At 44.3% G+C, this 15,797-nt stretch overlaps 1 protein-coding gene across 1 annotated transcript in view; it reads right to left on the bottom strand.

Annotated features, from left to right (window-relative positions):
• Start1 (Steroidogenic acute regulatory protein-like) overlaps positions 1-15,797 on the bottom strand; it is a 437,354-nt gene that overhangs the window by 37,199 nt on the left and 384,358 nt on the right. Inside the window, 2 exon segments of the mRNA XM_067119201.1 lie at positions 14,842-15,017; positions 15,228-15,332. Coding sequence (XP_066975302.1) covers positions 14,842-15,017; positions 15,228-15,332 — 281 coding nt within the window.

The following is a 15,797-nucleotide window of genomic DNA, read 5'->3' on the forward strand; positions in this document are numbered from 1 at the left end:
TGAGTTTCATCCAAAGAGACCACTGGACAGGAATGGGAAATTACTCTGTTCTTTGCTCTACGAAAAAAAGCAAATTAGAGATAATTTTACAGATACGGTCCATAGAAAAAATCTGAATTGGTGAAGGTTCCGCAGAAAAGTAAGATATGTTCCACAAAAATCCATGACAAAATGAAGCGTTGAAAAGTGAAGCGTGAAAAAGTGGGGTAGCACTGCATTCCCTTTGGATCAGTCTAACAACACTCAACACTAGTATTTTGATTGAGTTTCATCCAAAGAGACCACTGGACAGGAATGGGAAATTACTCTGTTCTTTTCCATTTCTCGAAGATATTCTTTTCTGGACTCCGCAATGTCTTTCCTTTCCATCAAAATTTTCCTTCTACTTTGCACTTGCTTATACTTAAACCCCAGTTGCCTTATTATTCTAAATAGTGAACTCCTTGACCCGTAAACTTGATGGGAGGTTCCTGGACTTTCTTTAATAATTCCCAAATTGATGGTATTTCGCCTCTGTCTTAAAATGCAAGCAGCTCTTGTCTAATACATTCTTAGTCAAAATTATCCAGATTCCCTGCAATAGGTGACAGTCGTTTTTGTTTGGATGGTGAACCTGTTACATGTACGAGGTATGTTCAATAAGTAATGAGAAAATGTCAGGAGAGACACTATTTTCATGAGCTTACACAACTTTGTCTCCTTCAAAATAACTGCCTCCCGCAGCTACACACTTCTGCATGCGTCTCTCCCAATCCTCGAAGACCTCCTCAAAGTCCTTTTTCAGTAGTCCCTTCAGGTAACTTTCCTATGACTCTTTCAGCTCCTCTGTTGACTGGAATCTGGTTCCCCTGAGGCTGTCTTTCATGCGTGGGAACAGGAAGAAATCGCAAGGGGCTAGGTCAGGGCTGTGGGTGGGTGTTGTACCACTTTCATTCCCCTGTCGGCCATCCAGGTGGTCACCAGCGTTGACTTGTGGCATGGGGCATTGTCTTGGTGGAACCACCACTGACCACTCCGCCACTCCTCTTCGGTCAGAACTGTCTCTACTGTGCCAATACTAATACCAACAGCTTCAGATAGCATCCTCACAGATATTCGACGGTCTTGCATCACTAACCTTTGCACTTCCTCGATGTTTTCCTCCTTGCGTGCACTTTTCGGTGCTCCAGATCTGGGTTCATCCTCAACCTGTTCATTTCCATCAGAAAATCTGTTAAACCACCGATAGAAACTTGCTTGACTCATCTGTTCATCCCCATAGGCCTCCTTTAACATTCCATAAGCTTCTTGTTTGGTTTTCTTAAGTTTAACAAAAAATTTGATGGCGTAACGTTGCTCCATGTTTCGCTGCATTTTGACAAGTGTTCACAGATTGGCAAACCGGATCAGATTGGTTCCACCATGTTCATTGCTCCACTCAGACCTACAAATATAGGAAGTTGCCAGTTTGTCATTTTATAGAACATATGTATGTGTACTTCACCACGAAGTAGTATTTTGATCAAATCATATTTAGTGTCTTGCCTGACATTTTCTCATTACTTATTGAACATACCTCGTATACCATTAGGCGACTTAAAAGACTGCAGTAGACATCAGTTGCTTTTGTTTTCATTGTCACTTTTTGTTGTTTTGCACAGACCCTCACTGGCAAATAATCTTTGAACATTCAATATCATATTTCTAATTTGGCTTCCATATTTGTGTTGGGACCGTTGGATTTTTTTGTTATAAAGCCTGTGGGTTGCTCTGGTAGCTCTGGATTAATACTGCACATACAGTAGTAGTAGAAGTTGTTTTTGTTATGGTGGTGGTTATTGTAGTAGTAGTCATAATGATAGTGTCATGATGAGTCCATGAATGTTGTCCTATACATATCTGTCAACAAATAAGAAAAGAATAACAGAAAATAAGAGAAGAAAAGGCGAGGCGGGAGACTTGAGAGGCAAAGACAAGCAACTGAGTGAAAGAGATAATGGCGGCCTCATTCTCCTAAAGTCGTAATATAAGACTAATTTTATTTTTTTTAGCATTGATTAATCGAGGAACTCCATCATTTTTCGGATCAAAATGGTAACATTTGATAACTTCCCTACCCATTTGTAAGTTAGAGCTCATCAACAAGTCATAATGCTTTCCACTAGGCTTAGTTTTCCTTAATATTTATTAGCCTTTACTATTGTTACCTGGTTTGAGGTAAAATCGGTACATTGTAGTAAACATCCACATCTAAATGTGCCTCTAAAACTACATTTTTTATTTTCTTTTATTTGTATTAACAGATCCATTTTCAATAATGATAAACTTTTACTGTGTTTCGTACAAGAGAAGGCTAATGCATTCTTGTACATAGTCCTATGCTTGTACCTCACACCAGCCTTGCCCACTCATAATATCTATGTGTAATCAATACAATAGACTGATACTCAGAGTCAGAGCCTGACGATGGTTACACGGATTGATATTCGTCAATAAATTGCCGAATGTGAGAAAGCACAGAAACGTATTTCAAAGACCATTAGAAATGAGGTGCTCCTTGAAGCATCACTGGGAAAACTGAAATCATGAGACTATGCATGGTGGCCTGTGTGGGTGGCCGCCGCCTCCCCCGTTTTTTGAAGGGAAGAAAAGGCAGGGGGCTTTGCATCTCTGGGCAGCTTTCCTGAACCTCTGGTGGTAATAGCAAAGCCCCGGCCTCTCCTTCTGCTGGTGGGATGGCGTTGACGGCCTCTGTGGTGGGGTTCTCTGGCTGGAGGCAGTTGATGGGGTATGCAGGCGTGGACGCCTGCTTTGCCGCCTTCGTGGAGTCCGTCGGCTGCTGTGCCACCCTGATCAGGTACTCGACCGGCAGGGTATATGCCTCTGTGATCTGCCCACACACCTCCGGCAGTAGCTGCCGCAGGAAGATCTCCCTCGACAGGCTGATTTCTTTGCACCTGCTGCTGCTGTCAGTCCCGGGGAGGAGGAGGAGGAGGAGGTCCTGGAGGGCATGCCACGTTTCCAAGAGGTTTCCCTCCTGCCGGGGGTTGAGGGCGAGGTCGAGGGCGCGGGCAGCTCTCTCGGAGACCGGCAAGGAGCAGGTCTCGATGAGAGTGGCTTTTAACTCCTGGAAGGTGGCGGGGCTCGACGTCGTCATTAACCATGGGGCGATCTTCTTGTATATCTCCTGCAGGAGGGCGTTGATGGTGATGTCTGCCTTCAACACCTTGTCAGTTAGGCCTGCTACCCTGAATTACCCCGCAACCTTGAAGAACCAGGACGCTGCATTTTGATTGGTGAATGGCGGCAGCCTTATGCTGAGGGCCACCTTTGATTGGTCCGTCAGGGGGGGTCATTGTGTAGGGTGCAGGTACCAGCATGGAGGAGCGCGCGGGAGGGGGTTGCGCGAGGGAGGCGTCTGCCTCCGACAAGTTCGCGGTAATTTATACGTGGTTGGGAATGTCTGCGTCCAGGCTCATTCCGTGCTCTCACTTGGAGTGTGAGGGAACACTCGTGTCAATACACGCTTGGGAGTGTGCCGTGTAGGTCCGCTAATGACACTGGTGACCTGTTGACAAGGGTCGGTAATGCCCAAACACTTTGTTAGAGCGCCGTAGTTAGTCCGTTAGGGGCGTAAGCTGGTTCATCAGGCCAAGACTTAGTTGCCATTTGGGTCCATTAATGGCTTCCAGGAACCACTCCGGGGGTCACCACTGTGAGAGAGGTGCGAAATAATGAGCAGGAAGACAAGTACTGCTAGTTTATTGATGAAGCGATCCGCTTATAAAGTGGTGTGCGGACGTCTGCGTACTTCGCAGAGACCGCGGGTACAAAGATTTACAGGTGACCTGAGGTCAAACTATTTCTCTACAAAAACAGGACAGGTACATACAGAAAACATAATGATTAATAATGTCTGTGTTACAAAAATACTCCATTTCTGGGTTTCTCGACCTGTGTCAGCCGGTGAAATAACCTTTCAGCACTTATTTCTAGGTAAAGCTATTGCTAAATATACCAGAGAAAAGCTAAAAAGCTAAGCCGGAGTTACTACACGGTGCGAGCTCCATGGTATGGAGTCGTGTATGAGAAAGGGTGAGATTGTCACAATCACAGGCCTCCGCCCTGTAAACCTTCCCAATGTCAAAAGTCCTACAGAGTGAGGTGCCGTTACATACCCCGCACCACTCGCGGACTGTAAACAAGCCGGCGTCACCCACATTCCACTTTTTTACACGCGTCCGCTATTGTTGTGCTTCTATTCGTGTGCGCTTTTTGTTGAATTCTTCAAGCAATGGCATCTTCATTGGATTCTTCACCTAAGTTGAGTACCATCTCTGTGTATTATTTTGGGTGGTTGAGGTGTTTTATTTCCCCTAGTTAAATAATTAGGAGGATTTATTGCCAGTCTCATCCCCATCCCCGACGCCATGTGACCTTATGTCGGCTCGGGACTAGGTCGGGGCCTATTCCCTTCCTTTTTTCCTATTGTACCCTTTTGTTTTTATTATATATATATATATTCAATTGGGTTTTATATTTTTATCACCCTTCTCTGGGGGAAGTCTCTATTATTGTCGTTTAGGCTTCGAGTTTTCCCTCTCGGGCCTATCCGCCTTTATCCCTTGTTATACGTGTTATAATTTGGACATTTGCTTCCTCCAGGGTTGGGATGTTTTGTTTGAGATGGTACGTTTATGCTTACTTTGCTTATTTTTAGCCAAGCGCACGGATGTCTTTGATATTTACAGATATTAACTGAGAAATTTTATCTGGGAGGTCGGCCATTTTCCCTCCGCGCTCATATCGCGTGGGGCTTGGTCTTCCTTTCTACATATGCGATTATGATTATTTAGATCATTATTATTTTGCCTAGGCTAAGTTAACTGTAAGTTGGTGGAGTAGATACTTCTCCTGGGTTTCCTTCCCCAGCCCCCAGCTGGGTAAGGCTAGCCTAGGCTATGGCTTGGCGGTCTCCTACTGGCTAGGAGAGAGCTCAGTGTGTAGGGGGATTCATGTTGGATTCCCTTTATTTGGCGTTGGTTGGTGAGTTGGGCTGACGCTTTTCCCTCTCCCTATTTCGGCCTTTCCGTTTAGTCTTTACAGTACTAAAATAGTTAAGCTGGAATAACGAGGGTTCCTCGTGTTGCCTTCTCCTTCCGAGCCACATCTTCGGGTTATTCTCCACTTCATGTTTTACCCCTCCTACCACATCCTCTCGCCTATCGCCTTTACCCCTCCACCCTCTCCCACCCTTGGTTAGCTTTCATTTATATGTTATCTTACCAAGGCCGAGATTTATCCTTTCCTTTCGCCATAGCCTATATCCCCTCCCTCTGCATTGATTGGCTGTTCTCTCGTCACCTGACCTTATCCGGTCATTCCCTTCGAGACCACAGTAGGGGACCGGGGGTGCTCCCACACCCCTGTTTCCCATCCCTTTCTTTGCTTTGTCCTTGAGTGTTCCCTGTCTTCCTCTCTCTCAGTATCGTTCGTACATGTTCGTAAGGAGGGAGTAGGTTCTCATGGCGCCCGGGGTGTGCCTACCCACTCCCTGGTCGCTACCTGAGTCCCACACTCATAGCCTATATTATCCCCTCCCCTTCTTGTGTCAGTACGCGTCTTTTCCCATCCGAGATAGTTCTTCGAACACACCTCGGGTGGGGAGAATTGTGTTCTAGTTGCCAGTTGGAGTCTCCCACCTGACTGTCTTCTGTCGTTCACACGGTATGACACTTATATTTGTCCTCTTCAAGTACACCTATTCCCAGTATCTTCTCTCCACCAGCTATTTATCTTGGTGTTTTTCTCTGCTAAGTGGCCGGATGTCCTTGTCTCCCCCACTCCGGTGGGGATGGTGTTTGGTCGGACGGTGTTCACTACACCTCCTCCGCCGTCACCGTTTTGAAGTACAGGACTCCCTCCGGCTCCAAGTGGAAAAGTACACCTTATAGTTAATCTTTCCCTAGTCGCAGATGTTTTTTGTTCATTTCACATATATACATATATTTTATATTGTATTTTTACTTATTGATACCTACCCTTGGCTCCGGATTAACTCCGGCGGCCCCATTGGGTGTTATTATATATTCCCGTAGGCCCGTTAACCTCCCGGTTTACTCCGGCGGGACCTGTCCGGATATGGTTTTATATATATATATATATGTGTGTTCATTTATTTAATATTGTAATTAACTATCCTTTTGGGACCTTTCCCGTCGCTCCGGATTAACTCCGGCGGTCCCTCTAGGTAGTTAATCATGTCGTTCCAGTAGCCCGTTTTTTCCCCGGTTAACTCCGGCGGGACCTACTTGGATAACTACTATTCTAAGACACTACTCCGGCAGTCTTTTAGCATACTCATTTATCGTTCAACTTACAGATGGTGCGTTGTCAGGAGCAGGGGTGCACCGCTGTGCTGAACCAGGCCAGCGGGCATGAAGTCTGCAGGTCCCACTCCGGCTGCGCAGTCCACGTGGGGGACCTGACTGTTTGGCACCCAGACGGTTGTGAAGTGTGCTACGCTCTATACGAGCAGGTTCTAGATGAGTCGGTAAGAAAATCATCCACTCCCGATTCACGTTTAACCTCAGTTTTGTCTTTGATGGATAATTCCAACATATTCTCCTTTTAGGAGGCTCAGTCACCTGTCTTTCTTCCCCCTTTCAGATTGACCGCAGCTCCCGGGACTCTGCCTTATCGACCCTTAAGTCCTGGGTCGGCGGCTTCGGGAGGAACGTCGGGGCAGGGAAACCCTACATCCTCTGCAAGGAAGTCTGCAACGTTCTCTTCCCCGGCGCCTGGATCTCGGCTTCGGTTGCGGATGAGATAGCCGCCCCCTTAATCGCCGGGATCCGGGAGATGACGCAGCCCTCCCAAGAAGAAGTCGCTGCATGCGGTGTTGTTGCGGAAGACGTTGCGGCCCTCAACCTCAATCTGGAACCCATGAATGTGGACTTGGAACAGCCAGGTAAGGGGGTAAGTGAGGCAGGTGACCTTCTATTCAGTTCTCCCTCTTCTACTGCTTCTTCCTTCAGAGGATTTGTGAAATCCTCTTGCCTTATGGACGGTGCAAGGTCTACCGTCCCTAAGGTGAAACCTGTTAAAAAAAGACCTTGAAATCCCAGAAAGTCCGCTCCGAGGTACCCTCGAAGACGTCACGGCCCCCTAGCCCCATGCCGTCTACGAGCAAGGCCTCTACTTCTGGGAAGGGAGCACGGTCAAAGCACAGTAAGGAGACTCCCCCCTCCTTCCTTTGACGCGAAGCGTTTGCTGAGCTTCTTATGAAGCAGTTTGACAAGAGGGTTGACGACAAGCTGTCGCAATTCTCAAATCAGCTGTCTTCTTGAACTCTTCGATGCTCTCCTTATCAGAGGAGGTGAAGTCACAGAGGACTTTGATCTCCGGGTTTATGAGTGGCGGAGCGGCCAACAAACCCTTCTCCGTCCCAGATACTTCCAACCTGCCCCCTTTCGATAAAGGGAACCCCTGGCGCCTGACCCTTTTTGCTCCCCAGCATGAGGGTACCCTCACTATTGAGGGCTTAGGCACTCGCAGGTTGGAGGAACTGGAATTCTTCCCTCCCAACCTGAAATCTCCTTACGCAGGTTATGCCAGGCTTACGGAGGAGGCATGGATTCGGTCCGATAAGGTCCCAAAGGAGACGGTCATCTTCCCGAGGGACCAGGCCCAATCAGCCCTACTACGGACCTTGTCGGAGTGGCAGGCGGAGAATACAAAGCTCACTCCGGCAAAAGGTGCATTTACCATGTTCTCTCTGGGGGAAGCCCTCCCCACTCCATGCACCTCTAAAGTCGCCTCCCTCACCAACCAAGCTTGCGTGGAGGGCAAACCAGTTCCTCATCTCCGGGAGATAGATCCCAGATCTCTAGTCTTACCCGGAGATTCCCAGTATTGGGCGGCAACCCCGGATACCTTTACGGTTACCCGGCTGGACCCTGACTGCGCCTCTAACCTCTTTAGTGAGCAACTCCCCAGAATCCCAGAGTTGCTCCTGAAGGCCGAAGCAGACGCTAAGGACAGACTTAGTAGGTCCTTAAACTCGTTGACTTTGGCAGAGGCAACGTCAGTGGTATACTGCGAGGATCCTCTTTTCCAGGTGTTGATGAAATCTCTCCTGGGAAGTTTCCAACAGGACCTCTATGATTTCGTAAAGGCCCGATTGAACTGCCGGAAGCACATCTTTTCGGCAGCTTCCATCCGTCATGAGCCTAACAGGCTCATAAAAAGCTCCATCTGGGGAGCTAACCTGTTCCCTCAGGAAGAGGTTGATGCAGTCCTAGCAGAGGCAACTAGGGCCAACCAGAGTCTCCACTCCCGTTGGGGTTTGTCCTCCAAGAGGAAGCAATCGAGAGCCCATGGAACTCACCTAAACAGGGAAGAAGTTCAAGAAATTCAAGCGGCTCCCGACTCAGACTGTACTGCAGGCTGTCCAGGTCCCCGGCCCTGGACATCCCTCAACTTCCCAACCTCAACCTCAACCTCAGTATGTGCTGGTTCAACCAGCCCATCAACCTCTCGCTGCCCCTTCTTACGTATCCTCCCCAGCTTATAATGCCTCTTATGAAAGCCAGGGAGCATTTCGGTCAATCCAAAATGCAAAAGGAACGAGAGCTAGAGGGTACTTCAGAGGTAGAGGTTCATCCCGCTCCTCCTCCAAAGGAAGAGGAGGCAGAGGATCTAGAGGAGGCAGGCCCTCTCCCGCACAGTGAGATATCTCAGGTAGGCGGGAGGTTGTACCATTTTCGGGACCAGTGGAGCTTCAGTCCCTGGGCCCAGAGCATAGTCTCCAAGGGATTGGGGTGGAGTTGGAGCAGAAGTCCTCCCCCCCCGATCAGGTTCCATCAATCACCCTCCAAGGCTCTGAAGGACTTTGTGAAAGATCTGTTAATAAAGAGGGCAATAAAGAAAGCGAGACATCTGAAATTTCAGGGCAGACTATTCAGTGTTCCAAAGAAAGGTTCCAGTCAACGAAGAGTAATTCTAGACTTGTCCCGTCTAAATTCCTACATTCAATGCGACAAGTTTCGAATGCTTACAATCTCGCAGGTTCAGACCCTACTTCCCCGTGGAGCCGTAACCATCTCTATAGATCTTTCAGACGCCTATTATCACGTCCCGATTGCGAGAAGGTTCTCTCCTTATCTGGGGTTCAGACTAGGAAATCAAGCATACTCATTCAGGGTCATGCCATTCGGTCTCAATATAGCTCCCAGAATCTTCACCAAACTGGCGGATACGGTAGTTCAACAACTCCGGTCTCAAGGGATCATGCTAGCCGCATACCTAGATGATTGGATCGTTTGGGCGTCCAACGTCGACGAATGCCGGAGAGCGACAGCCATAGTAATCGGCTTTCTAGAATCACTGGGCTTTCAGATAAACAGGGAGAAATCCCGCCTAGTGCCGGAGAGTCGCTTTCAGTGGTTAGGAATCCAGTGGGACCTGGGTACACACAGACTATCCCTTCCGCCGGCCAAACGGAGAGAAATAGAGAAAGCAACCAGACAATTTCTCAAGAACAAGAAAGCTTCCCGTCGTACCCAAGAAAGAGTCTTAGGTTCTCTTCAGTTTGCTTCAGTGACGGATCTTCTTTTGAAATCCAAACTGAAAGATGTAAACAGGGTATGGAGGAGCCGAGCCAATGTCAGGTTCAGAGACAAAGTATCTCTGATTCCACCGATTCTGAAGAAGAGACTCCGGCCTTGGACGTCCGTCAAGAGTTTATCGAAGTCAGTGCCCTTCAGTTCCCTCCGCCATCCCTAGTGATTCACACCGACGCTTCCCTAAGCGGGTGGGGAGGATACTCCCAACACAAGAAGGTGCAAGGGACTTGGTCTACCATGTTCCGCCAGTTTCATATCAATGTTCTGGAAGCCATGGCAGTCTTTCTAACCCTGAAGAAACTGCGCCCGAACAATCGGATTCATATAAGATTGGTTCTCGACAGCGCAGTAGTAGTGCACTGTTTGAACAGAGGAGGTTCCAAGTTGAGTCGGATCAACCAAGTTGTGATAGCAATATTCTCTCTAGCAAACAAACACCAGTGGCATCTGTCTGCTACCCACCTTGCAGGGGTCCAGAATGTCATTGCAGATTCCCTATCCAGGACAACTCCGCTGGAGTCGGAATGGTCCCTGGACAAAACTTCCTTCAGGTGGATTTGCAACCAAGTTCCGGGTCTCAAGTAGACCTCTTTGCAACAGAATGCAACCACAAACTACCTTGCTATGTGGCTCCCAACCTGGACCCTCTAGCTCACTCCACAGATGCAATGTCCATAGATTGGAACAAGTGGAAAGAATCTACCTCTTCCCCACAGTAAACCTGTTATTGAAAGTCCTTCACAAACTCAGGACATTCAAGGGCCAAGTAGCCTTAGTAGCTCCAAATTGGCCGAAGAGCAACTGGTTTCCACTTCTTCTAGAGCTGAAGCTTGGTGTTTGAAAATTCCCAACCTGAAACTGGCGCCAAATAGTACAAACTCAGACTGTGTCAGCTTCCTCAAGAATTCAGAATGCCCTAGCTTTGTGGATTTCATGAAGTTTGCTGCTCAAAGGGATGCTAATATCGACCCTATTAACACTTTGTTCCTAGAATCAGATAAAAGGGATTCCACTCTTAGACAATACGACTCAGCAGTCAAGAAATTGGCACTCTTTTTAAAAGAATCTGAAGCTACAGTAATGACCACTAACTTAGCCATTTCATTTTTAGGTCATTGTTTGAAAAAGGTCTGGCCCCTAGTACTATTACTACAGCAAAATCAGCCTTGAAAAGATATTTTTGCACGGGTTTAAGATTAACTTAACAGACTCTTATTTTTCGTCTATCCCTAAAGCCTGTGCTCGTTTGAGACCAGTAACCCGCCCACAGTCGGTTTCCTGGTTCTTAAATGATGTCCTTAAGTTAGCTTCAGAAATAGATAATCATAATTGTTCTTTCACTAACTTATTAAGGAAGACCTTATTTTTGATTAGCTTAGCTTCAGGTGCTCGAATTTCTGAACTGGCTGCCTTGTCTAGAGAACCCAATCATCTTGATTTCCTTCCATCAGGTGAAGTGTTACTAGCTCCTCACCCTAAGTTCCTAGCTAAAAATGAAGATCCTCAAGATAGGTGGTCCCCCTGGAAGATCATCCCCCTCCCACAGGACCTGTCTTTATGCCCAGTCTTTACCCTGAAAGCCTTCTTAGACAGGACCTCACACATAACTTCCGGGCCTTTATTTGTAAGGGAAGGGGGAGGAACCATTTCTTTGAAAGCCATTAGACAACAGATCCTATATTTCATTAAACATGCAAACCCAGATTCAGTCCCAAAAGTGCATGACATCAGGGCAGTGGCCACCTCCACTAACTATTTTCATTATATGAATTTTGAGGATCTGTCAAAATACACAGGGTGGAAATCCCCTGTAGTTTTTAAACGCCACTACCTGAAATCACTAGAAGCTCTCAAATTCTCTACAGTGGCGGCAGGGAACATAGTTCCCCCCCCAGTTTGATTCTTTCTGTACTCAGTCACTCTCCTCCCTCCTACCTGCCTCATTTATTCCCCTTTGGTCATCTCCAGGTCAGGCATGCTTCACAGCCTTCTCCTGACCATGACATGAATTTATCCTGCTCATTGTTTACTTTATATACATGTATTGTTTTGTATTGTTTTGTGGAACACAGTTTCCTTACACTAGTTTTAAGTATATGTTTAGTACTTAAGTTTGTAATTTTAAGTACTCTTATCCACTTAGGATTATGTATTCATGTATAATTATGTTATTTTAAAACTAAGTATATTATGATGTCATCATTATGTCTTAATGCCATTCTTACTACTAGGATATTAAAACTCTTGCAGACATTTAGTTTTATTACTTTCCTCTACAAGTCTACTTTTGTTTCAGAATGGTATTTTGATTTCTCTGTTATTATTTCACCGGCTGACACAGGTCGAGAAACCCAGAAAAAGGATTTTGACAGAGGAAAAATCTATTTCTGGAGAGAGACCTGTGTCACCCGGTGACCCACCCATGTTTCCTTTTTTCCCCCCCTGGTAAAATACCATTCCAGTGTGGGGTGCTAATGTGGAATGTTGGTGACGCCGGCTTGTTTACAGTCCGCGAGTGGTGCGGGGGTATGTAACGGCACCTCACTCTGTAGGACTTTTGACATTGGGAAGGTTTACAGGGCGGAGGCCTGTGATTGTGACAATCTCACCCTTTCTCATACACGACTCCATACCATGGAGCTCGCTTTTGAGGGTAGTAACTCCGGCTTAGCTTTTTAGCTTTTCTCTGGTATATTTAGCAATAGCTTTACCTAGAAATAAAGTGCTGAAAGGTTATTTCACCGGGTGACACAGGTCTCTCCCCAGAAATAGATTTTTCCTCTGTCAAAATCCTTTTACATGTACATAATGCATGGTCACTTGAAGAGACAATAAAATACAGGCAGTCCCCGGTTAACGGTGGGCTCGGTTAACAGAGATCCTGTTTTATGGGGCTTGTTCAGCGATGAAAACTGGCAATTTTCGGCCCCGAAAATTGCCGATTTCCGCTTATCGGCGCCGATAATTGGGTATTGGAGCCGATACACACCTAACAGAAGCGCCAATAACTGAAAATTGGCACTTTTTGGCAATAATGGTAATAATATGTGTTCGGTCTACACCGCACCGCAGAAAACGGGATGTTCATTATAGGGAATGCGTTGAGAGGGGACTTTACAAGTATGTATGCACACACTCATTCTATGCTGTCGGTGAACTTGCTACAGCCTGTTTGGTTTTGTCTTGCTTAAATATGAAATTTGCATTTTAAATATTTTTATGGTGATTATAGATGAAATATCAACAGTGATAAAATATTCTCATGTGCTGTCATGATATGTGCGATAATCATACTTAGAGTCAACTAAATTTGTAATAAAAAAAATGTACAGTAAATCACGCAAAGCAAAAAGTAAATGGTAACACGTCGATATGCAGGCAATCACTCATTTAATGGCGTCATAATCTTCCTGGAGTTTTATTTTCGTGTTTTTATGTTTATGATACAATCATTGATTTTTCATTAAAGGATATGTACACTAATGAGAGAGAGAGAGAGAGGTGGGGGGGGGGAACTGAGGTATGTTTACATTGGTTAATAAATGAAACAAGAAACAGCTGTTTTGCAATTTTGAGGGATTTTACATTAACATAGAGTATGTAAGTTTACTTTTGTATACCCATTTTACATTTATTTACAAAAATAATAATAATAATTCTATTACTAAATTAATTTTTTTAAGCAAGTAAATAATTCCATTAATACACTAATTTCTTTTAGCAAGTACAAAATTATGTCCCTAATTCCTAATTGAAGAGCCTAGGTTGTATAATTTACACAAGCTTCTTGAAGAAATACTTCTGTCAATTTGGTTTTCAGAAATTCAATCTTATCTCTACATAGAAAATTCAACCTTATCTCTAAATAGATAATGTACAGTGTTTACGTTTACATGAGAAACCTTTCCTTTAGCAATTGGAGCCATGACTGGGGATACCAGTCAGTAGGTTATAATAAATGAGGGAAATCAAGTTGGGAATGGTTCACTTGTGCTTATGACACCAAACAGGTTGGTGCGATGACCCAGAAACTTGAAAATTACACTAGCAGAAGTTAGTGCTGAATTAGTGATGGCACCGGATTAGTGATTTACTACCTTTAATTTAACACAATGAAAGAGTGGTAAAATCATTTTACCCTTGTAAGAGATATGCATGTAGCCCAGATACCCATACTATTAGTATCTGTATTAGAAAGAGCGTAATAAGAGATTCACTCAATCAGGGGTTCATGAGGACAATGAAATATTAGTAGAAAGTAGACATTGCTAAGCAATAAAGAGTGAGATAAATCTCGCCCCTCAAAAAGGTAACAAAAATTCCCTTTACAGCAGACTGACTCCCTTAGGAGCATTTTTCTATATACTGAAAATCAGAAAGGGAGTTAAGATATGCAAAAATACAAGAATACTCAATCTAAGAATGTAAACAACAAGAAATGTCCTCATGTGGTCACACTGGGGGCAAAAATTTTCATTTTTACATGGAATAGAATACCATACAAAAACACTATACCACAGGAAACTTAAGACTATACTATATACGTACTTGACTTTCCTCTGTAGATAGTTGCAACATCACTGTAATAAAGCACTGCATATAATAAAAATTCTCAGAATGGACACAAGTGGTGCTTACTTTTAGAAAGACCTATGAGTAATGAAATTTTGGGATGTGGCCTACCCAGACCTTTGTTGCCACATCTGCAGAAGAAAGGTTCACTGTGATCTGGGTAGCTGCTGCAGGCAGGATAGCAAGCCTTCCTGCCCTGATTCCTTTATATTCCATCACTGTACCAACAATGACAATATTCCAGCCTAGACCACCCACAAGAGAATTGTTGATATTAATTGGTCTGTCTCATGGAACCCAAGGGAGACCATAGGGGTAATTCCTTTGAGGATGAGTAGTGGCTACACTAAAAAATATACTATTCAAACTTCCACACAAATAGAAAAATAAAACTGTCAGTACTTCATTTTTTATTTTAATTTCATTTCAATGGAATATTCATTTAGGTGTTTATTTAGTGGATTTATGATATTTACTAATGACATCTTCACATTAAATGTCCTGAGAACCACACACACAACAAAGAAAGAAAATAAGATATCACCATACATGTCAGATGCAGGCCGCAACCCAGTAGTACAATAAATTTATCCATTTTCTTGTTTCCCCCATTACATTTTTTTCAATTATCTACCAATACCTTACATAATTAAATTCTACTTACCGAACAATACTCTTCTGTGGAGGTTCATCATCATGAACAACAGCTACCCCACCAGCAACCCAGTTGTCACCAATCTTTTTCCAATGACGAACATTTACAAAATCTCGAGCGGTGACAACACCACCCGGACCTTCTGATGCCACTTGATAGACAACATCTGTTGAGCTATCAATTGTCTGCAAAGGGCATTATAAGAATGATGGTTACTCTACAAGAACAAAATACATTACACTTAAAACAAAATTTCACCTTGAAGTTTCCATAACTTGTAATCTATCAAATAAGGGCTTGAAATATTGCAGAAAACAACAATTACACAAATTCTTTTGGAAAAAAAATGGAAATTCTAACTGCCAACAATCAAGGACTAATAAGAATTCACCCACCTGTACAATTCTACCCAAGGTTACAGCTTTGTTCCAAGTAGGCATGTTTTCAAAATTATACACCATCTCTGTGAATAATGTTTTTGGATCTATATCAACTTCACCCTGAAAAACAATAAAATTACTGAAAAAGTGCACAGAAATTCAGGCAGAAAGTGCACAAGGCAAAAGAGAATGGAGAGAACTCATTTCGCATCAAACTAGGTACAGAGAACAGTAAATGATGGCAGCCTTTCTGGCTTTTCTTTATTAAGTATAGATTCAACAGATTCCTAAAAATTATAATGCAGTACCATAATACTATAGCTTCCACAGTACGTAAACATAACTCCAACATATAAAGATGCACTACCAACATTATTTAATCCTCTGAAGTATCAATATAATTTACAGTAATGCAAATGTCAATCTTGGGATTCTCACGACTGAAAGTTTTACGATAAAGTTTTACCTACGATTAAAGTTGGCTTACATATCTGTGCCGCTACGGTGCAATCAGCATTTAAAATAAACAAAAGAACAATGCTTGACTGACCCAGATGGACTGCCTGTAATCACCTGCTTCCCACC

Source organism: Macrobrachium rosenbergii, chromosome 16 (assembly GCF_040412425.1).
Source record: "Macrobrachium rosenbergii isolate ZJJX-2024 chromosome 16, ASM4041242v1, whole genome shotgun sequence".
NCBI lineage: Eukaryota > Metazoa > Arthropoda > Malacostraca > Decapoda > Palaemonidae > Macrobrachium > Macrobrachium rosenbergii.